This window comes from Myotis brandtii, unplaced genomic scaffold, assembly GCF_000412655.1.
Source record: "Myotis brandtii unplaced genomic scaffold, ASM41265v1 scaffold165, whole genome shotgun sequence".
In the NCBI taxonomy this organism is placed as follows: Eukaryota; Metazoa; Chordata; class Mammalia; order Chiroptera; family Vespertilionidae; genus Myotis; species Myotis brandtii.
This window is the reverse complement of record NW_005356042.1, coordinates 2,972,850-2,997,319: the sequence shown is the minus strand read 5'-3', so window position 1 is coordinate 2,997,319 and position 24,470 is coordinate 2,972,850. Positions and strand designations below refer to the sequence as shown.

Genomic DNA, 24,470 nt, shown 5'->3' with positions numbered 1-24,470 from the left:
ATGTTTATAAATTGGAAGACTCACCATTGTTAAGATATTCATTCTCCATTGACATTTTCTATTGATATGATAAAATTGCAATAACAAACCAGTAAGCTTTTTGGTAAATGTTGACATGCTGACCCTAAAAATTATATGGAAATGCAAAGGACCTAGAATAATCAAATAATTCTGAAAAAGAACAAAGTTGGAGGACTTATGCTATCTGATTTTAAAACTTATTATAAATCCACATAATCAAGACAATGTAATATTGGCATAATGGACCTGAATAGAATCCAGAAATAAATCCTTACATTTGTGGTCAATTGACTTTGATAAAGGTGAGAAGACAATTCCAAGGGGAAAAGACAATCTTTCTGACAATTGGTCCTGAAGCAATTGCACATCCCTGGATATGTCAATGTCCCCAAGACTATCCCCAGGATCAGTGACTCATCAGAAGGACTCACAGGACTCAGAATATAATTGTACTCACGGCTCTGACTTTTTTAAATTTTTATTCTTTTATTATAATTGTTTTATTTTATTTGGTCTATTCCTTATTTTAATTTTTTTAATAATTCATTTCTTTTTTAAAATAATTATTTATTGTGAAATAATTATTATAATCATAGTATTACTATAATACTATGATTATAATAGTATTACATATGTCCTCCTCCACCCCGACCTCCTCCAGCCTGTCCCTGCCTCCCCACCCTCACCACCCATTGTCTGAGTCTATGGGCCATGCATATATGCATACAAGGTTCTTGGTTGATTACTTCCCACCCCCCCCCCCCCCCCCACCCCCCCCCGCCTTCCCTCTGAGATTCTGCACTCTGTTCATGCTTCCATGTCTCTGTATCCACTCCATTCATCAGTTTATTTTGTTACTTAAATTCCACATATGAATGAGATCATGTGATACTTGCCTTTCTCTGACTGACTTATTTCACTTAGCATGATACTCTCCAGGTCCCTCATGCTGTTTCAAAGGGTAAGAGATTCTCCTCCTTTTTTACTGCTGCATAGTATTCCATGGTACCACAACTTTTTTTATCCACTCATCTACTGTTTCCAGATCTTAGCTATTATAAATTGTGCTGCTATGAACATACATTCTTTCTTTTTTTTTTCTCCAATATATTTTTAAAATTGATTTTAAAGAGGAAGGGAGAAGGAGAGAGAAATAGAAACATCAATGATGAGAGAGAATCACTGATCGGCTGCCTCCTGCATGGCCCACACTGGGGATCGAGCCCACAATTTAGGTATGTGCCCTGATCAGGAATTCAATGGTGACCTCCTGGTTCATAGGTCTACACTCAACCACTGAGCCACGCTGGCTGGGCTACATTCTTTCTGATTGGTATTTTGGGTTTCTTAGGATATATACCTAGAAGTGGGATGGCTGGTCAAATGGCAGTTCCATTATTTAATTTTTTTAGGAAACTCCATACTGTTTTCCATAATGGCTGCACCAGTCTGCATTCCCACCACTCATGGCTGATTTATTATAGCAAAGGACACACAGCAAAATCAGCAAAAGGTGCATGAGGTGAGGTCTGGAGGAAATCTGGCACAGGTGGCTGAGACCCCTTCCCAGGGAGTCACACAGAATGGCTTAATTTGTCCAGCAGGGAGTTATGACAATACATGTGAAACACTATCTACCAAGGAAGCTGATTAGAGACATCGTGTCCAGGGTTTCTACTAGGGGCTAGTCAGGCAGGCATCTCTGCCTAGCGTGTTCTAACATTCCAGACTTCCAGAAAGAAAGCAGGTGCTCAGCATAAATTACATTATTTGTACAAACTTAGGCACAATGAGCCCCTCTAATTAATTCTGAGAATAGTGGGAACTCTCCTGAAATCTATGTTTCCAGACACCAGGCAAAGGCCAACTTTGCAAGCAGGCCTTTCTAAGGATAGCCATCTCAGGCCTGCTATGATAACTTCTCCACAACCTAAGTCTCTTTTTATTTTTTTTATTTTTAAATCTTTACTGTTGATCTAAGTCTCTTATCATACTCAAATATTAAGTCAAAAACGGATCAGAGACTACAATACAAGAGTTCAAGCTCTAAAACTTCCAGAAGAAGTTTTCTCTCTTTCCTTCTTCATTCCTCTCTGAAATCAATAAAGATAAAAATTAAATTAAAAAAACACAGGAGAAAAATCTTCATGACCTTGGGTTGGGCAAAATATTCTTCACTACAAACCGAAAGCATAATCCATAAAAAGGAAATTGATAAATTGGACTCTGTTGAATTTGTAAACTTCTGTGATTCAGAAGACACCATAAAAAGAAACAAAAAAACAAAGAAAAGCCACAGACTATAAGAAAATATTTGCAAATTATATATCTGATAAAGAATTTGCATCCAAAATGTATAGAGTTCTGTTCATTAATAAAAAGACAATTCAATTTTTTATGGGGAAAAGATAGGAATAGACATTTTACTAAAGAAGGTGTATGAATGGCTAATAAGCATGAAATGATACTAAATATCGTTAGTCAATAAAGAAATGCATATTGAAAGAATAATGAGATACCAATACACACCCCTAGATTACCTATAATAAAAAAGACAAACAATAATGTTATTGAGGATGTAGAGAAACTGGAACCCTCCTACACTGATGAATGTAAATGGCACAGCCACTATGGAAAACAGTTGGGTAGTTTCTAAAAATGTTAAACATAAACTTACTCTCTAATATTGTAATTCTGCTCCTAGGAATCTATATGAGAGAAAAGAAAGCCTATGTCCAAACAAAGACATGTAGGTCAATGTTTAAGTAGCATTATTCATAATAGCCCCAAAGTGGGAACAATCCAGAGATCCATCAACTGGCAAACAGATACACAAAATGTGGTACATCCACCGTACAGAATAGTGGTAAGCAATACGAAGGGAAGAACTGTACCCAAGTTCTCCACTAGAGGTTCTGACACAGACTTGAAGACCTTACAGGTGGGTTCCTCATTTCATACAGATTAGGAATCACTGCAAAACAAGTGTCAGTGAAAACCAAGTAATGAGCCAGGCCTTGCTGCACACATTTCCATGAACCATCCAGGCAGGTCCTCAGGCCATCCCTCAGACCGAGTACAGTACTAAACTTTATGCTCAGTTCATGGATGAGGACACCTGAAGTTCATCAGCCAAGAGCTCCAGCCAGAGAAATGGTACCTGTCCACCACCCCCTCCTCATTGATGAAAACCCAGCCCCGCTATCAGCTTTGCTTTGCTCACCACCTGTTCACTTACCTGCAGAGAGCAAAGTGCTAACACTTTCCCTGCGGGCTGCCCTCCCGCCTGGGGTGGCTCCTCCACCTCACTACGTATCTGGGTCCATCAGTTTCTGTCCGTGATGTATTTATATTTCTTCTCAGTGCCCCCTCTCTCCTCCTCTCTTAACCGAACTCCTCCTTGAGGAACCAACAAATTTTTGCTCCTTCCCCTCAGAAAAAGCCACCTGACCCTGGCTGCAGATGTGATGGCACCTGCCCTCTTACTGCCCAATAAAATGTTCACACATGTACATCTGGGCTCCCCAAGCCAGGCAATGAGATGTTGGAAGCTCAGTTTAGTGACTATCACTGGTTTGGGGATTTTTTTTGGCCATAATCATCAGTAAAAAATACATTTTATATCTTAACGCAGTACATGTACACACACCTCTAAAACGAAATTCTCACAAAACTATCCTTTGATATACATGTGATTCATGCCCTTATAGTCTATTCTACTCTAATAGGTTTTTTTAAAAATATATTTCTTTATTGATTTCAGAGAGGAAGGGAGAAGGAGAGATGGAAACATCAATGATGAGAGAGAATCATTGATCGGCTGCCTCCTGCACGCCCCCTACTGGGGACCAAGCCCGCACCCCAGGCATGTGCCCTTGGCCGGAATCGAACCCGGGACCCCCCAGTCCGCAGGCTGACGCTCTATCCACTGAGCCAAGTCGGCTAGGGCATTTTTTGTTTTGTTTTTTTAACACATTTCGTACCGCTCAGGAGTTTTCTCGTGTTTCGCGCACCATCTGTTAAGGACCGCTCACGAGTGTTCTCGTTTTTCACGCCCATGGAAAAAGGAGCGAATCTAGATACTTATGTAAATTTTGTTTGGTCCCTCTTCATAGAGGAAAATGTTTTACGCAGTACCATACGTTAAAAAAGTACTAGGAACTTTAATTGTTTAATTGTTTTTGTAAATAAAAATGTTATAATTATTGAAAAACAACACCTAAAGTGCATTATGATGATTTAAATAACGTGCAGTTTGCCCAGAAACGTGCGGTCCCTGGCGTATGTCTTAGAGATTTCTATGCGGTACGCAATTAATATATTTCTTTATTGATTTCAGAGAGGAAGGGAGAAGGAGAGAGAGATAGAAAGAAACATCAATGAGAGGGAATCATTGATCAGCTGCCTCCTGCACGCCCCCCACTGGGGATTGAGCCCGAAACCCAGGCATGTGCCCTTGGCCGGAATCGAACCCGGGACCCTTCAGTCCGCAGGCTGACGCTTTATCCACTGAGCCAAGCCGGCTATGGCTCTAATAGGTTGTTTTATTAAACACAATGGTGTTTGCAACTCTCCAATTTGGATTCTCTGACACTGAGTGCCCAACAATTTATTTCTGACACCAACTCCCAGGTTTAGCACAGACCCCACAATTATGGGCTTGGTGCCAAAAGACTGCCCCACTTCAAGCACCAGTTGCAAGTACAGGGCATCTAACCTGAGGAGGGGGTTCCCACAATTAGATAATTCACTACAACAACTCACAGAACTCAGGAAAACACTTTACTTAGATTTACTGTGGTTTATTTTAAAGAGTACAACTCAGGAACAGCCAGATGGAAGGGACCCATAGGCCAAGGAGGGGCGTGAAGGTTCCATATCCTCTCTCGGCATACCGTCCTCCCAGCACCTTGCCGTGTTCACTGACCCAGAGGTCCCCAAACCCCACTGTTTAGGGTTTTTACACAGTAGTTCCCAACCTTTTTTTGGCTGTGCCCCACCTAAGCATCTCTAAAATACTGATGCCTCCCCCCACCCCTCCGCCCGTACACATTATTCTTATTATTCAAAAAGTGAACTCCCTTGCCCTGACTGGTTTGGCTCAGTGGATAGAGCATTGGCCTGCAGACTGAAGGGTCCCGGGTTCGATTCTGGTCAGGGGCATGTACCTTGGTTGCGGGCACATCCCCAGTGGGGGGGTGCAGGAGGCAGCTGATCGATGTTTCTCTCTCATCGTTGTTTCTAACTCTCTATCCCTCTCCCTTCCTCTCTGTAAAAAATCAATAAAATATATATTTTTTTAAAAAAGTGAACTCCTATTCACACAGAGGAAGCCGAAAGGCCATTAACTTGGTCTAAACAAGCTACCAAAGAACATGGCATCCATGAAAGAGAAAAATACAAGAAAAGGACAGTTGAAGTACTGAGGAAGAAATCACTAAGAAATTGTTAAAATAATATGAAGTGATATGAAAAAAAAAATAGCAAATAAATTTTCAAAACATAGAGAACGGAAATGCATAAATATGTCACAATATATATTTATATACTGTATGTGAGGCCCCTAGAACCATAAGAAATACAAAAAATTCACTGTTAATAACACATTCTTGAACTGCCCCCTGTGGGCCATGTGCCCCACATTGGGAACCACTGGTTTTATGGAGGCTTCATAATTGGTTAAATCACTGACCACTGGTGACTGAACTCAATCTCCAGTTCTTTTCCCCTCCTGGGATGTCAGGGGCTGAAAGTTCCAACTCTCTAATCTGGCAACCAGTTCCCCATCCTGAAGGCACCCCCCTCTCATGTCAGGCATAGAAAAGACACTCAGCAGAGTCCAGGACTTTTAGGAGCTCTGTGCCAGGAACCAGGCACAAAGACCAAATACTTATTTTTTATTATACCACAACAGCAACCCGTTTAATTAATTTCACTACATATCATGGGCCACAACCTGCCACTTGTAAAACCTGTACTACAGAGATGCTACTGAGAACATGACTGATTCACTAGCTGATAATGTCCACAAGGATGCTTGGAAGAACATTCTCCCAGACCTCGATATTGGAAATGGCTTCTTCTTAGCAACTAGCTTGCTTTTGGCTAATAGGTATAGAATGTGTTCCAGATCACAGTCCCTTCTTCATTCTGCCTTCCAGGAAGCTCAGAAACTGTGGTCCACGTCCAATAAAGTATATGGGCCTTGTAGCATATACTAGCCTTACTTCTGGCTAAATTCTTCTTCCTTCTGCCCCCACATCCTCATTCACTCCTGATTTTTTAAAAATATGTTTTTATTGATTTCAGAGAGGAAGGGAGAGGGAGAGACAGAAACATCAATGAGAGAGAGAAACATGGATCAGCTGCCGCCTGCATGCCCCCTAATGGGGATAGCTCCTGATCTGGGCATGTGCCTTGACAAGGAATTGAACTGGCGACCTCTGGTACATGGATACCACTCAACCAACTGAGCCACACTGGCCAGGCTCATTCACTCCTGTTTTAATCTTACATGAGTGCATTAAGTGCCTCAAATCCATTTTGAAATGAGATAAAATAAATAATTATAACTCCTGGATGACAAGACCTTTGCCTTCTATTTCTTTGTATTTCTCCTGGAGCCTGGCATAGTCTTTACCACATGGTAGGGGCTCAACAAATTTCAGTTGATGAAATAATAAGTTTCAGTTAATGAAAAAACAAATGGCAAAATAAAGAAGCAACTGTCTAGATTCTAGAAGCAACTGTCTAGAAGCAAGGGAGGAGGAAGAGGAGAAGCATGGAGCGGTGCTGACTGGTTCTCAGCAGCAGAGTGGGCCCATAACAATTTAGATCCTAAGACCCTGTCCAAATACCTGGAGAGCCTCCAAATTGCCATCAATTTTTCCACCTCTACATATTTGCCACATCTCCAACCTCTTGACTTGGAAAAAAATTTGGGAATTAGGATTTGCAACAAATCAATGAACTGCTCTCTGGATATAGACTTCTTTGTGTGGGTCACTCTCCAAAGGGTTGGTGGCTAGGCAGGGTTTGGTTTCCACAATGCTGACCCCTTTGGGTACACCTGCAATTTTCAACCCTTTTCTTCTTCTCTTGGCACACATAAACTAATTACTAAAATTCTGTAGCATACCAAAAAAATATATTTTTTGCCAATATGACAAAAAAGGTATAATTTTAATTTTAAAAAAAGTAATTACCTACTTTTTTGCTCCAAAAGTGACTTTTAAAAAAATCTGGTGCGTAGCCCTAGCCAGTTTGGCTCAGTGGATAGAGCGTCGGCCTGTCTGAAGGGTGGTGCTGGATTTGATTCTGGTCAAGGGCACATACCTCGGTTGTAGGCTCCTCCCTGGCCCGGGCCCTGGTCAGGGCGAGTGCAGGAGGCAACCAATTGATGTGTTTCTCACACATAATATTTCTGTCTTTCTCTGTTCCACTATCTCTAAAAATCAATGGAAAAAGATCCTGGAGTGAGGATTCATAAAAGAGAAAATCTGGTACCTATACTTGTATATAAGGATTTGGGAAACCAAGAATTAACCAATCAGATGTAACCTTACTATGTGACATAACCAATAAGATGCAACTCTATTATATGACCTATATATTTATGGTTAGAGACAGGGCATTCACACTTGTATGGCTATTGTTGTGTTGGCTGTTGTCATTTTCTATTTAATAATCAAAGTTGGAAAAGAGGCCCTAGCTGGTTTGGCTCAGTGGATAGAGCTTTGGCCTGCGGATTTAAGGGTCCCAGGTTCGATTCCAGTCAAGGGCACATGCCCGGGTTGCAAGCTCGATCCCCAGTGTGGGGTGTGCAGGACACAGCCGATCAATGATTCTCTCTCACCATTGATGTTTCTATCTCTCTCTCCCTCTCCCTTCCTCTCTGAAAACAATAAAAATATATTTAAAAAAAATAAAAGTTGGAAAAGAGGTCAGTGTTCCTGACTAAATAGTGAGGTATTGGGTGTTTTAAAAATTCTTGTGGCACACTGGTTGAAAATCGCTGGGGTATACCAATGATTCAGAAGTCAACTATAGAGTTTGAGCTGTTTCTAGTACAGGTAATGATTTTTCACTGATTCACTTGTGGAAAGGGGCTTTTCGACTAAGGCACACCAATTCAATATGGTGCATGTGTTCAGCTCCTGTATCCAGGCTGCGGGAATAGCTTGGGGCAACAGACAAGAATGGAATCAGCTGACTCAAGTTAGGAATTAAGACCAGAGCCTTGGTCTCCTCCATACTGATGCCTGCACCTGAGCTGCCTTTCCAGATGAAAAAGAATGGCTTTTACGGGCCTTCTTGTTAGAACATGGCTTTTCTCAGCTTTCCCTTGGGTGTGCACCTCCTCTGAGGCCCTGTGGTCTGGGTACAGCCAACACCCTGTGGTCTGAGGCCAACGGGGATGAGGCAGCAGGCGTTTCAGCCCTTTCCTGCCCAGAGTCTCCATGGCCTCCCTAGACCACCAGGGAAGGCCCACTCCCTTGGGTTTTCATAAGGAGCATGCACATACTACAAAAGTCCAGAATTGGAAGGTGTGCCACTTACTTTGTCTAAGGGATCACCCACCAAGTGTGAACAGGGGAAGGAAAGCCACATTCAATTATTTCCCGAGGCTACTGACCACATCTGCACCTGGTTTCCTCAGTTTGGAGTTTCTGAGGCCTTTTCCACCATAAGAGTCCCTGTGTGATGATGGCTTCTTGCCCCAAGTCCAAAATTTCTTTAACATCCCCATGGTTTATTTGTTAAATGCATGTGAATTTTGCATTCTGACCCATATATCTCCATTTGTTTTTGCATCATTTCCCCTCTCCCCCAAGTCTTTTAGTAAAATTGTCCTTCCAGGAAAAGGCACCATAGGCTTGCACCAGCTTCAGAGGCCTTATTGGAGCAACTTGGCCTTAATCCATCTGACCCCAAATCTCGCTCTGCCAGGGGTTCAGGTAAACTACAGCAAGTGCTGCCTGGTGCTCTCATGTAGGCACCAGGCTAAGGCAGCAGGTCAGCCGAGCAGCCAGGACATGGGCCCCCAGTTCATCTCTCAGTGTAAGAAGGCAGGTCTCAGAATTAGGGCAGGCGCTAAAGGCCACGGAGAGCTTGCACACACCACTGCAGAGACACGCACCAGCCCCCTCAGAACTGACAGTGTGAGCAGTCATTTTCCTCCATCACTCTCCTTACAGCCAAAGCCACCCAGGTCACCCTGGCACAGAACTTCACAACCCTTTGGGCTGGAGGTCACAAACTAGAGATTTGTGGGACTTGTTTGCTTGACTACTAGAGTGTTTATTGCCCCCCACCCCTTGAACTAGTTGCCAATATGTAAAAATTCGACCATTAGAGGATTAAAAACAAAGAACCAGTTAATGTAAACTATATGGCAACCTGCTTTAAATTTCACTAAGACTGACTCTGTTTCAGAGAAATGTCATCACATTTCTACCCCAGCTTTTCTCAAGGGAGGGGAGGGAACTGGGAAAAGAGAGAGAATATTGTCCTGGCTTAGCCTGAAAAAGAACATTAAAAATATCTGATATCTCATTAAAAAAAATATCCAATATCTTCCTAATCAAACTCCAGGAAGTTCATGGGCTCCTGGCTGATACAGGTCGGAGAAGACTTTGAAGGGGTATAAACCTGGCTCCTCACGGTGCCTGCCCTTACCAATGCAGCTAAGGACTGGGACCCTTGCATTTCTGCATTTTGGGGGACATTTTTCCAAATGCCCTCCCCTCAAACATATTCCAACTGCTCTACCTTTATCTGGGGGCTGTGATGGGTAATATGGGAACCTGAAAACAGAAAAGCGGACAGGCGTAACAGCGGGGCCCAATTTGTAACTAAAACTACCCCTTGCTGGCAGGGCCACCTAATCAGCAACCCAGGTAAATCCACAGGGCTAGAGCTGGGCTTGGCTAAATGCCCTTTGTTTTTGGGAAACCGTTGGTACCGGTTGAGTCAGATTAATAAATACCTTCAGGGTTTCCTCTGACAACATTCTCCATAGAGGGGCACTTTGAACCTTTAGGTCACTGTGAGAATCATTAACAATACACTCCACCCCTGCCAGCTCTACAACTGCCGACTTGACAATGAGCTTGAGCTATTGGGCCTGAGAAAGGCTGTCTGCTGTTATTAACAGACCAAGACAGACAAAACCGCCCTAGTTCCCACCTGAGAAACCCCAAGTCTCCTGGTCAGAGAGGGCCTCCCTGACCACCCTTCGTCAACCTCTATCATATCTCCCTTTCATCAACATCCTAGAAACATCACCTCCTGACATGATTAGATGTTTACTTGGGTATTCATTCAGGTTCCACCACAAGAAACCAAGTGTCATGAAAGCAGTCTCATTTGAGTTGCTCGCAACTTTATCCTGGCACTTCAAACACTACTGCCACTTAGTAGGTGCTCAACAAATCCATTTGTGGGTGAATGAACAGGCAAATAAATCAACTGTAGCCTGCTTCTGGGAAAGCCATGAGTCAGGGCTGCCCACCTGTCCCCTCGGCTACAGAACTGGCTCGTCAAAGTGTCAACCAAAACCTGCAGCCTCAACATACCGGGGGCCATGCCTGCGGCCTTCCCAGCACAGCAAGCCCAGCACACAGCAGGCACTCCTGAAAACAAGGGTCTCTCCCGAGCTGCAGTGGCCACATGTGGTCCACAGTGCTGTGGACCTGACAATTCCGACTTTTCTGGGGACGGGGGCACTGTCAGACCTTTTAAAAGGTGAAATGTTACAATATTTTCCCAGTCTCCTCCAGTAATAATCTCCCTTTCACCCTGTTACAGAAGTAGCTAGAGAAGAGGTTCCCAGACACTTGGCCATCTCGGGATTTGTGTTCTGGGGCTAGTACTTGAGTAACAAAACCAAGACAGGCACAGCATTATCGTTCCTGAATCCTGGTAGGTTCAGGGATTGCATATAATATTCTCCTGGGCCTTTGCAGTAATCCATAATAAAACATGAATGAAAGTAATCCACGTACTTCATAAAAGAACGTTCAAACACTGACAGGCGTAAAATGAAAAGGAGAGTCATCTACACCCCCAACACTGGTCTTGCTCCCAGAGCCAACTCTAGTAACAGCTTCTTTTCTATCCTTTCGGAAATAGTCTGTGCATACACAAAAGCGTTTGTACAAATCCTTTAAAATAAACACAAGACATCCTGTCATGCACCCCTCCCCCCATTTAATATCTCAGAGATCTTTCTTAAGGAGCAAATACAGACTGATTCAGAAATGAATTTTGCCCAAATTCATGGTCAGAAAGCCTCCTCCTGTTTATTAGTGCTCAGGTGAGTGGCCCCCACCTGGAGGAGTTGATCCTGCCAATCATGCATATCTGTGACTACCAGAGTGGTTCCTTTATAAAAACCCAGTTTGGTGTTATTTACTTTTCCCAAAACCTCTGAGCTGTCTGGACTCCCTAAGGCTAACCCATTGAAAACACCCATAAGCCATATCCTGCCAGGTTTCCAGGATCTCTGCCAGCTTTCCAGGTTCCAGGTTCCTACAAGCACTCCACATCTCCTTCTGAGGCTCCAGGAGGCATCTGTCTCACTTCCCAGGCCAGCAGGCATGGTGCCTGCCTCAACTACCCAGTGCAGAAGGCAGCATGCAGCTGACAAGAGTTACCCCTAGAACTCTGAAGCAAGTTCAGAAGAGGAAGCTGGCACATGTTCTTGCATTGTACTGAAGGGGGTGGGGAGGGCTTGGAGCTGCCTGTGACACAGGTAAGGCTTCACTGAGTTCTATGCTTGATATGCTTGATAAGTAACTATTTTACCAACAGAGCATAGTAATGAGCGCCCCAGGAGTATTGGGCTGTACTGGGCCCCTCTCGTTAGAGCAGTGGTTCTCAACCTTCTGGCCCTTTAAATACAGTTCCTCATTTTGGGACCCAACCATAAAATTATTTTCGTTGCTACTTCATAACTGTAATGTTGCTACTGTTATGAATCATAATGTAAATATCTGATATGCAGGATGGTCTTAGGCGACCCCTGAGAAAGGGTCGTTCAACCACCAAAGGGGTCGCGACCCAGAGGTTGAGAACCGCTGCATTAGAGGGATGGACACTGGAAATAGAAATACCTTCATTCCCTCCTTTTTGCCTTCCTTTCCTTTATACATTCAACACATAATTACCAAGCAGTGATTCGAGACCAGGCACAGTGTGAGGCGTAGAGAAAGTAGACAAGTCCCACAGAAAGCAGGGAAAAGAAACATGAATACAACACCTGGACCATCCTCCAGTGTCCCTCTATCCCCAAACGCATGGCAGGCTAGGTAAAATACTTGCCTCAACACAACCAAGCTCTAGCAGAGAAAGGCCCTGCTCCAGGTGCCAGAAATGAGAAGGAAACCCAAAGCTAAAACCGAGAATTGGAGAGAAAGCTGGACAGGCCTAGGAGTTTAGGAATCGATGGCAGGCCTCAGGGAGGCTGGGCTCCCAGCTGAGGCTGTGGAGCCAGCAGACACCTACTTGAGAAGGTTTTCTGCTCCCGTTCTCATCCGCACAGCTTTCAGGATCTGTTGGTTCAAGGCAGCCCTCTGATTCTGCAGTTTGCTTCGGCCAGTTTGTGCAAAGGGGTTGCAACCCTAAGGGAAAAGGGTAGATGCACCAATCAGAGGTCGCCACTCTAAAACTGATGACAACATTTAATAGAACAGAAAAGGATTTTGAAACTAAACTTTTTGAAAAACAAAAGTAACAAAATGGAAAATATGTAAAATATTGTAAAGTATAAAGAAAATAAAAGTCACTTATCATAATATACTCCAAACGGCCACTGTAAATTCGTTTCTTTTCTCCCCATGTATTTTATATACATGTTGTTATTTTCCACATTAGTGGCTGTGTCAGGAGTCCTCAAGATCAGCCCCCAGATTTGGAGACTCGCTAGGACTCAAGGACTCAGCATGTAGTTGCATTCATGGTTAAGATGTACGACAGCAGCTTAGTGAGGATGCACAGATGGATCATAGAGGAAAAGACAGAGGAATCATTTACAGGCTTCTTTGTGCTCTCTCTCTCCCATGAGTGGTAGCAAGAGCACACTCTTCTCCCAGCAACTTGTATGCGATGTCTCTGTCCAGGTTGGCCCATTTGAGATTCAACACCCAGGGGTTTTATTGGGGGCTGGTCACAAAGGCACCTCTGCCTAGCACATACCAAAGTTCCAGGCTCCCAGGAGGAAAGCAGGTGTTCATTAAGACACATGGCTTTTATCATCAGTCTAGGCACAGTAAGCCAACCTTATCAGTCTGGGGAAGGAGGCAACCTCCAAGAGCCAGGTTTCCAGTCGCCAGGAGGGGGCCAATCTTTCAAGCAGGCCTTCCTAAGGATAGCAGCCTCAGGCCTGCTATGTTTACCCTTTTCCGCACAGGGCACATAAAGGTTACCATGTTTTCTCACTTCATACTCTATCATGAAAATTTCCTTTATTATGAAATGTTCCTCAAAACAATTATTTTAATGATTGTATAATACTGTCCCCTTTTTAAAAAATTTATTTTTATTGATTGTTTTTAGAGAAAGAAGCGGGGGGCTGGATAGAGAGAACACTCAAATCCCAGGCTGCCCCCTTTTCAGGATTTACCATGTCCTTATAGTTGAACAGTTTCTGAGCATCTGCTATAAGTATTTGATGCATATTGGTGAACAGGTAGCTTTATAAACTACAAGTTTTTTTTACGTCTATTTCTCGGGCAGTGTGATGGGGTCTCACCTCTTTAAAGGCCCCACACACTAGAACCCAATTATCTTCTAGGAAAGAAGAGCACTCCCTATTCTCTGTCCCCTCTCCCTAGTCGTAGGCAACCACTAATCTACTTTCTGCCTGTGTATATTTGCTTATTCTGGACATTTCGTATCAATGCAATCATATAAAATGTGGTCTTTGTAGTGGGCTTCTGTCAGTGTACTGTTTCCCAGGTTCATCCATGTACCTAGCAGTGTCAGTCCTTCATTCCTCTTTGTCTCTAACACTGCACTGTATGGATGCACCACATTTAGTTATCCATTCATCAGCTGATGGACATTTGGGGGGTGCTTTCACTTTTTGGCTGTTGTGAATAGGGTTGCTTATTTGTGTGTAACTTTCCGTGTGGGATGCTTTCCTTTCTCTTGGCAATATATCTAGGAGTGAAACTGCTGTGTCATGTGGTTAATTCTATGTTTACCATTTGAGGAACTGTCAAACTATTTTCCAAAGTGTCTATACTATTTTACATTCCCACCAACAGTATAGGAGGGTTATAATTTATCCATATCCTCACCAATACTTGTTACTGTTTATCATTTTTATTATAACCAACCTACGATTGTGTGGTTATCTTACTGTGGCTTTGATTTGCATTTCCCTGATGGCTCATGATTTGAACATCTTTTAGACATTTGTATGTCTTCTTTGGAGAAATATCAATTTAGGTTTTTTGCCCATTTTTTTAAATGGGTTATTTGTCTCAACTTGTTTGTAGAATTGAAAAACATTATTTTTAATCTTTGCCAAGTTGATATGCAAAAACAGGTATCCTCTTCTTCCAAATTGCATTTATTAGTGAAGGTAAACTTTTTTTTCATATATTATTGATCATTTGAATTCCTTTGTTGGTGAATTATCTGTGTTCTTTGTCCATTATTTCTTGGGATATCTGGATTAAATGTTTCATTCTGAAAAGTTTAAGATCTGAATAAGTTTCATTTTAACCTAAGGTATTCTTCCCACCCAGCAAGTAGAAGCCCTGGATCTGAGTGAAGGCTCCATTCCTTTTCGAAGCTTATCTTGAGGTTCTGCCCACTGATAGAGCTGTGGTTACTCCTTGGGAGTGACTGGTGGGCAGCACTGGTGAGAAGACTGCCCTTTTTCTCCAGCCGTGTCATTGCCACGGCAGCTCTGCACACACCAGGCCTCCACTTGAAGGAGGGAGAGTGGTTTATCTACAGCCCCAACCTTCTCAGGGAATCCCCATATCAGTGGCCTTTGGACTATTAAGTCAGAAATGAGTGACGTTACTCCTTCTACAAAGATTTCTTATTCTCACTTCCCAGCAGGTTGCCACCCACCTATCCCCTACACAGCCCTTCTATTTCAAATTAGAGATTCAGAATCTGAGTTGCAATCATCTTAAAATTAATAAATTATTAAATGATCCCTGATTTAAAATAAAAATCAGAAAACGAATTCTTTTTTCAGATATGATTAAAATAGCTTTAATATTAAGCTAATTTAATATTAAAGGGCTAAAATAATTGCCAGCCTCTTTCCTTTCCACTTCCTAAAATTACTATGAAGGGATAGTTCAATCTGACTCAAAATTACATGGTTCATCAAAACTGTGTTCCATTTGACAGAGAAGCTTTAATGACTAATTCCTTTACGTACATTCCCAGAGCTAACTAAGATAAGCAGCCATTCCAGCTCATAGATAAGAACTTTTCTTGCTCCTATACTTTACCCAACTTCTGGCTGGCCTGGAATTGCTACACCCTAACCAGCCCACAGAAGCGGGGTCAAGTTTCTAGATAAGACATAGGAATGTTTAGGATTAGATTTGACTGAGTAATCAGACCCAAATGACATTACTTCTTACTGAAAAGTAAGAATGCTAGGCCTGCTAGAAACACCAGAAATGCCCATGGGTTATTAGAGGCAGTGAGGGTGGGCATGGGACTTGAGCCTGTGTCTTTCCTGGCACTCTAAGATGGGCTGTGAGGCAGCCTGAGCAGAATGTGTGGGAATGCTGGGACAGCTCACCTGTCCATCTCTAGACACCCTTCACATGCTCCCTGGCTGAGGGCTGTCCAGTATCACTGCACATCCTTTAGGCATAGTGACCTGTGTCCCACTCTCCCTCCTCGCAGCCCAGGACGGTCAGACATGGTAAATCCATACTCCCACACCTCCTTTCCAAGGGAAAGAACATCTGACTCATGCCTGGCCATTTGGAAAATCAAAGGCCCCTAGCCCTGAGATTGGTTCCGGGTGAGCAGCTGACATAGGACAATCAGTACCCTTCAGGCTTCATTTTCCATATCAGCTGCGAACCTAGGAGGACGTGAGACTGGGCAGCGCTATAGCCCCCTTACCACAGCAAGGGACTGTCTCCCCAGAAACAAAGCTAACCCAGGGGAGCAGAGCTGAGAAGCTGAATCTCCATGGCAACATCTGAGCCCCAGGTCAAGCCATTCCTCTAGACTTCTCAGTTACAGGAGGCAATGCATTCACTTTTGAAACAGGGGTATAATTTACATATAATAAAATACATATATTTTGAGTACATAGTTCATTGAGTTTGGACAAATGTGGTATAAATCTGTGTAACCACTACTCCAGTTAAAAAAAAAATTTGAACATTTCTATCACCAAATACTTGTGCCTGTTCTAGAACTTCATATTAATGGAATCACACAGTGTGTATTCTTTTGTGTCTGACTTATTTTGCCCAATATTTGAGATTCATCGATGATGTTGCACATATCAGTGGTTTGTTTCTTTTTAGTGTGAGTAGAATTCCACTGTAGGGATGTTTCACAGGTGTATATCTGCCTAACCCATTTGGATTGGATTTTTCTGGCACCCACAACTAAAACAGGCCTGAGAATAAGTTCACCTAGAGCAAGGGTGGGGAACCTTTTTTTCTACCAAAGGTCATATTTATAACATCATTCACTGACCATACACAATTTCAACTTAAAAATTATATTGCTATGAAAATGCTCCTAGATTTATTGAATTTCAAGTCCCACCTGTGGTTGCCTTCGCAGGACATCCCCACCCAACCACTACTCCAGTTATGGCGAACCTATGACACGTGTGTCAGAGGTGACACGCGAACTCATTTTTTTGGTTGATTTTTCTTTGTTAAATGGCATTTAAATATATAAAATAAATAAAAATATAAATCTTTGTTTTACTATGGTTGCAAAGATCAAAAAATTTCTATATGTGACACAGCACCAGAGTTAAGTTAGGGTTTTTCAAAATGCTGACACGCCGAGCTCAAAAGGTTCGCCATCACTGACCTAGAGTGAAAACTCTACTTGTCCTGCATGCCCTAACTGTACAGTCAGATTGTTCAGCTGGAAACAAGTATTGAAGAGCAGGATGACCTAGGTCCTAGGCAAACACTGGAGGCACTCAATTTGAAAGAAAGAGAAGGATACTTAGCTTACCCCTGCAGAGACTGGCACTGAAAAGGTGGATAGGCCAGGCCACCGGGAAAGCAGACACAAAAAGAATGGATCAGTCTTTCCTCCCAGACTGGGAGCCTGCTCTGGGCAGTACGGGCGCCTGGCACCTTCTATCTGGAGAACTGGGGGGCCCTTCTTACACACAGCTACAGAAAAAGCCCATACATGTAGATGCGCTTCCAGCAAACTGAGGACACGGTGTGAGCTTGGGGTCCCCAGGTCAGAAATAAGACTGAGTGAGGGATGACAGTGCAGGATCTCCTGGCTACAGACCCTCAGATAGGGGGGCATGGGGAGCAGGTGCTTTCTGCTGCTTCTCTAGCGCAGATTATTTTCTCTGCCTTTCTCACTCCTTCCTAGTTACATAACTCCTCACTCAAACACCAAACTGGAAACAATTGTTTATGAGTTAGCCAGAAGCTGTTAACCAGAAAGCACAGAAATAGCATGCAATACCCTGCAATATACAAAAACGTTTCATTTAACTCTTCACCACGCTAGAGATTCAGAACAGGTTGGATGAACAGAATCCAGCTCTTCCACATCCATAACAATTAAAACATGAATCTAGCACTTGGAAAGAGCCTTCCTGCCCTCCCGGATCTCCACCAGGGCTGCAGCCTAGGTTCAGCTGCCTCCCTATAGCATGCCAACCCATTCACCCACAATATGAATCAACACTCAGCCATAACCTTTAACTAGAGCAGTGGTTCTCAACCTTCTGGCCCTTTAAATACAGTTCCTCATGTTGTGACCCAACCATAAAATTATTTTCGTTGCTACTTCATAACTGTAATGTTGTTACTGTTATGAATCGTAATGTAAATATCTGATATGCAGGATGGTCTAAGGCGACCCCTGTGAAAGGGTCGTTCGACCACCAAAGGGGTCGCGACCCACAGGTTGAGAACCGCTGAACTAGAGGCTCCCTTCATTCAGTTCTACAAATCTTTATAAACACCTACTGTGTGCAGCTCAGGTGTTTTTCAACATGCTGAATGAACAGCAAAGGTTTACAATCACCAAAGTTTCCATGAATCAAATGTATTTCTAGACCCACCTAATGACCTGCTTATTTCAACCAGTAAGATGTAGTCACCAGCAGTTAAGAGTCCTTATCTAGGAGGTGACCGTAAGGGCTGGGGGCTGGGATGTATGTGTGATTTTGTACACTTATGTAATTTTATAACAATTTATGCTACTTTAATAATACAAATAATATTGAAGAAAAAGAAACTACTTCTGGAATGGCTTTCAATCACCTGCCTTTTCTCTTCTTACAATCCAATCTGAACCCTGGGACTTCCTGAAGGCATATGGCCATAGTGAACTCGTGGGTCTGGCCGGAAAGGCCAGAAAGACCTGTATCTCTCCCCATCTCTGGGGCTGCAGGCGAGAGGCCTCACTTGCGCTGGCACCCCTTGCTGTCCACTGTGGCACACACTCAGTCCTCTGGCTGGGCTACACCTGCAGTTTCACTGTCCTCTGTGGCCAGCTCCAATGTAGCCTTTGTGTCATGAGACTCTGGTACCTGAGCCAAACCCGGAAGTGGTGATCCGCCTAAAGCCAATGCCTGGTCTCATCAGGTGGTGTCTTGGAATCCATCCAAGTAGCCCCAGGAAGCAAGGGACACTTACAGTGGTACAGCTCATCACCCTGACTCTCCTCTGAGTCACCATGAAAATTCTATTTCTGCCAGGGGACCCCTCCTGGCCAGGATCCCAGAGTGTGAAAAGGTATTTGTCAGACACACCCTCTGGGCTTCCAGTGTGCACCAGTGCAGTTAGGCAGACCCTCCCCAAGGCCATGACCAGCCTGGGTGCATGCAGCCCGGGCTTTAGGACTTGTCTCTGACAATGATGGGGTCCAGGGTGGGGAGGAGGCAGCATCACAAACCTTCACATCCCTCCTCCTCCTCCACCTGAGAAAGGATTCAAGGCTCCAAGGGGATGGGCCCAAATACCTGGAGGGACATCACCACTATTCAGTAAAGCTGGAGCTGATGAGCTCCCATGACCTGTGCTCCATAGACTGGCCCAGTGGAAGGCTTCCCCACACACGTGTATAACATTAAATTATACCCCACTGAGACGAATGGTGCAGGGAAGGAACTGGGAGGAGCTTCTGGGTTTGAAAAAACCACCCCTGCCTTCAGTGCTGGAGCCTCCGGGAGGCCCAGAGTAAACAAGACCGACCATAAACCAGGACACTGTGAACCTTGGGGCCCTCTCCAGCCTGGAGGTTCTATGAATAAGAAACAACTTCTCCTCCAGCTCTTGAGTAAAAACAATGGAGCTAAATTCATTTTGGGTCATTAGCGTTCCCTGAGGATGCAGAGGCAGAGATAGGACTGACAATGCTGCACTTTGTGAGGACTCTGCTTCATTTGGGCCCTTTCAACAGTCCCAGGGAACAGCTTTCTCTAGTTTTTCTCCAGCTGGTTTTCTCTTGGCCAAGAACAGGTTTTCCTTCGGGTTTTAAGACTACAACATCTGAGGAGCCCTGGAGCTGGCCCTGCTCTCAGGATGCAGTGTGATAGAAACTTGCTTTGCTCTGCGTTAACCATAGGCCAGAACACACATTCTTCAAAGACTTTCATTAGGATGAGCATAAAAATATATGTTTAGGGAAAAAAAACACTCCATTTCCACTGGTCTTTCTCTTAAGAAAGTAATTTGTAATACAATCTTACAGAGCTGTGCCTTTATGTAAACTTATGTAAAGAAAGGAAAAAGTGAGAAGCCACAGAGGAGAGAAATATATTGTGATAGATCAGAAAGTGTTCTGGTTTTTATATTTACTTATTGATTTTAGGGAGAGAGAGAAACATAGATTGTTCCACTTACTTATGAATTCATTGGTTGCTTCTTATATGTGCCCTGACCGGGGATTGAACACACAACCTTGGAATATTGGGACGATGCTCTAACCAACTGAGCTACTGGGCCAGGGCAACTTTTTTATTTTTAATCCAAAGACCCCCATGCTGTCAGCCCAGGTCGCTGGGGGGTGCCCATGCCTGACCTGGGGTCAAGTTGTGTTCATGTCTTTAGATTCTGTACAGCCAAGTCCTGTAAAACTCCAAGAAGACCTTGACTTATCAGGGGCTTCCCTCTCTGCCAATGACTGTCTCACACATTCAGGGACCAGGCCCAGCCAGCACAGCGAATTTTTAGGCAATTAGTCTTCATTGTACATACAAGTCACACAAAACAGACTCCACTGAAGTTGTGGCTATGGACTGTGGACCCCCACATCCCACTTTTTGATCTATGGATTCAAGCAAACAAGCTGACTCCTGTCCAAGCTATGGGGCAAAGCACCAACTCCCCTCACAGCTCAGCACCCCAGGAAATGAGGCTCTCTGTGAACAGAAGCCATACTGAATCAGTGGTGAGTATGCCCCAGAACCTGATGGTGGTCAAGCTCTGAGCTGTCACTCAAGAAATGCTTTGGAATGAGTGGAGCAGAATGGCATTTTCAAGAAAAGAGGAAAGGTAGGATACAGAGAACAGGATGGCCCAGCCAGTGTGGCTCAGTGGTTGAGCACGGACCTATGAAACAGGGCACATGCCTGTGTTGCCGGCTCTACCCCCAGTAGGGGGTGTGCAGGAGGCTGCCGATTAATGATTCTCTCTCATCAAGGATGTTTCTTATTGGGACGCCCTTCCTCTCTGAAATCAATAAAATATTTAAAAAAAAAAAGAGAGAGAGAGAGAGAGAGAGAGAGAGAGAACGGGATGAAAGAGAAGCTCGACTTTAGTAGAAATTAATTTGGTCCTGTAAGAGTGCACAAAATTCCAAAAACAGGTTGGGGGAGCCTGCTTGGGGCAGCCTACATGATGCCCTGACGACATCTCTAGTCTGGAGGGTCCTCACTACTCCTGGTTGGCTCACCCACCCAACAGTGCAGCAGCTGTTTCCAATCCTCGAATCCCGACTGGCCTCCTGGGACCCCTCCACCAATTCTCTTCTCCCCCTTGAATCTTCAACAAACCCACCCCACCCAACTTCTTCACCTTCACTCAGCTTTAAAAAGGCTCTAGACTTCCTCATTCTGAAACAAACCTGCCTTCTTCTCTCTTCTTTAACCCCATCTCCCTGCAACGACTATCTTCTCTGCCCTTCTCTCCTGCAACTGCCACATGGACTCTTGGCCCCAACTCTCATTTACTAACAACCTCCAAGGACTAAATCCTAAAAGACTAAGTCTTCTGACTTGTCAACCTCACTTCTCCTCCACTAAAAAGACCCTCTCAGCCCAACCTGTATGGCTCTGGGGTTAAGCTTCGACCTATGAACCATGCGGGCTCAGTCCCCAGTAAGGGGCCTGCAGGAGGCTCCGATCAACGATTCTTTCATCATTGATGTTTCTATCTTTCTCTCCCTCTCCTTTCCTCTCTGAAATAAAAATATATTTAAAAAAAAATACTTTCTCAGCTTCCTCAACAGTGCTGCTACCCTCCTGGATTGCCTCCCATCTCTCTGCCTGTCCCTTAAGTGGAGGTACTATACCCTTCTGTCTTGGGTCCTTTTTCACAATATCCCATACTGGTGGCCCCAAAGCCACATCCCCAGCCAGGGTGCTCTTGGGGCCGCCAAGTCCTTAGTGTAAACTCCCCATTGGAACCACTACATGGGGGCCTCAAGTCCACCTGCCTCCACACCAGCCTCCTGGGTCCCCATGTCAGTGAAGCACATGACCATCCACTGAGACACCTAAGCGACCTCCCAACCATATCCTATCCATTAGTTCTTCCCTTCCCTGCTGGCACTGCTGTTGCTCAGGGAGGCCCTCATCATTTCAACCTCCTCACTGGATCACTGCCTTCAGTCTGTTAGGGGTGCAGGCTGGTTGGAAGGATGGGTGGGGAGGCTGTGTTTACACAGCACATTACATAACTGGCTGAAAAACCATCAACAGTCCATATCAGAGTAGGAAGGACAGAGACAATGGAGATCCAAGGGTTTAACCCCAGGCCCCAAACTCTAACTGCCCCCCTGCCTGGCTCCACCACTGCCTCTCCCCATCTCCCACCAACCAACAACTCGACTGTCAGAGTGGTCTTTCTGTGACATGAATCTCACATGTCTGGTCCTGCATAAACCACTTTGATGGATCCCTGACTCTCTTCCCATGCATTCAGGAATCACAACCCCCGAACAACCTCCACTCCCCAGAGGCTTCCGTCCATTCGTCTCAGTGGGGTGTAATGTAATGTTATACACGTGTGTGAAGCCTTCTGCTGGGCCAGTCTATGGAGCACAGGTCATGGGAGCTCATCAGCTCCAGCTTTACTGAATAGTGGTGATGTCCCTCCAGGTATTTGGGCCCATCCCCTTGGAGCCTTGAATCCTTTCCCAGGTGGGGGAGGAGCAGGGATGTGAAGGTTTTGATGCTGCCTCCTCCCACCCTAGACCCCACCATTGTCAGAGACAAGGCTTCTTCTCTACCTATCATTCAAGGAGCATTTGTTTTAGGTCAAATTAGCTTCTCCCACAGATCAGGAAGGGTTCAATGTCAGCACCTTTTATTTATTTACTTATTTATTTATTTTATTTAATCCTCACCCAAGGATATGTTTTTATTGATTTGAGAGAGAGGGAGAAAGATAAACATCGAACTGTTGCCTCCGGTACACGCCTGGCCAAGAGTCGAACCAGAAACCTAAGTATGAGTCCCGACCGGGAATCGAACCTGAAACCTTTTGGTGTAAGGGACGATGCTCCAACCAACTGAGCCACGTGGCCAGCGTAACATCAGCACCCTTTTTATCTTCATACAAAGAACATTCTTTGGACTGGTATGATATAGCACAATGATCATGACAAGGTCTCCTTTACAAAAGACATGTTTCTCGTTGTAAACCAGTGATTCATCTAATTTCGCACCCATTATTCTCTTATCCACGGAAGCTGCATCTAAAAAACATCCAACTCTATCTTGTCATGGCTCCCTGGCTATCTACTCTTTCCCGGGCACATCCTCCTCTTGGAAAACCTGTTCTGGAAGACTTGGGAACCTAACCCTCACAGGTGTTCTCCATCTCTCCAGCCCCTCCCTCAGTCATTTCCTCCAGATGGTGCAGTAGTTCAGACCTCCTCCTGTTCAGAGAAACAATCCAGGGAGGACATGAAGTCCCAGAAAGAGGGAGCAACTCCCAGGAGGCTAGAGAGCAATTTTGTGGGGGTGGCAGTCAGGTTCCCGAGCCCTAGGACTGAGATCTAGTGATTCCCAGGCCTTGCCTCCTTCTGCAATTCCATGCCCTGTGATCCTCTGTCCCAAATGCCACACATAATTAGAAGTTATAATCCTGTAATTCCATGATGACATCTTTGAACTTAAATATACCTTAAAACTACTCTTTTTTTAAAATGCTAAAAGCAATCCACTTAAAAAAAAATTTCCCCACTCTGTCCTCACCTGTTCCCTGATCCCCCTCCAGTCCTGGGGATCCCCTGGGGCCACTGCTCCTCACCAGAAAGCAAACGCCTCACAAGGAAGGAGGAAGATGCCAAGTCCCTTTACCGCTGGATCGTTAGGCTTTGAACAATTAAGAATTGCTTTTTCTGTGGGAAACAGTTTCACTTCCCTGTTTATAATTACACACTTTACCTTTGGTCATCTATCTTATAAAAAACAACAATCTCTCAACCCACCCAGTTACACCTGGCCAGGCGCCAAAGGCTATTTTTAGACTGGCGGGGACCTGCAAGGAGGAAGGGTGGAAGGTGTCACCGACTCGAGGCTCAAAAGCATCTCCGTAGCCCTGGCCTTGCCACCTGCGGGCATCCGAACGGCCCCGCCTCGCGGGCTGCGGTCGGTTTTGAGGGTCTGGGTGGGAGGCCTGTGTGCGCGGAGGGTCGCCTGGACGTGCCAAGTTACCGCGAAGCCCGCACTCGCCCCGGGTGTCTCCAACAATCAAATAAATCACGTTTGCCGCGCTCATGCCCTCCTGGGCGACTTGGGGTGGAAGAGGGGGCTACTCCCGAGGTCACCCTCCCACCAGCAGCTCTCTCCTGCCCTCTAAAGAGTCAAAGAAACGGATACTGGAAGCAATGCAGAGGCAGAGGAAGACCGCCAGCCGCCTGGGGTGCTCCCTCCATCCCCACCCGTGCCGGCCGAGCGCTCGGGTCCTAATGCGCCGCAAAGAGGAGGACCGGGTCCCTCCCCCAGGCCCACCCTCCCGGCCCCGGAAGCCACCTGCTCTCGGAGGCGGGGGACGTGGCCG

General features: G+C 44.7%; 1 protein-coding gene across 1 annotated transcript in view; it reads right to left on the bottom strand.

The window, feature by feature from the left end:
• Nucleotides 1–13,699, bottom strand: part of RHPN2 (rhophilin, Rho GTPase binding protein 2) — a 45,250-nt gene extending 31,551 nt beyond the window's left edge. Inside the window, exons 1-2 of the mRNA XM_005862670.2 lie at nt 13,646–13,699; nt 12,529–12,644 (exon numbers count right to left, since the gene is read on the bottom strand). Coding sequence (XP_005862732.1) covers nt 12,529–12,644; nt 13,646–13,699 — 170 coding nt within the window. The remainder of the gene's footprint in view (nt 1–12,528; nt 12,645–13,645) is intronic.
• Between the last annotated feature and the right edge of the window lie 10,771 nt (nt 13,700–24,470).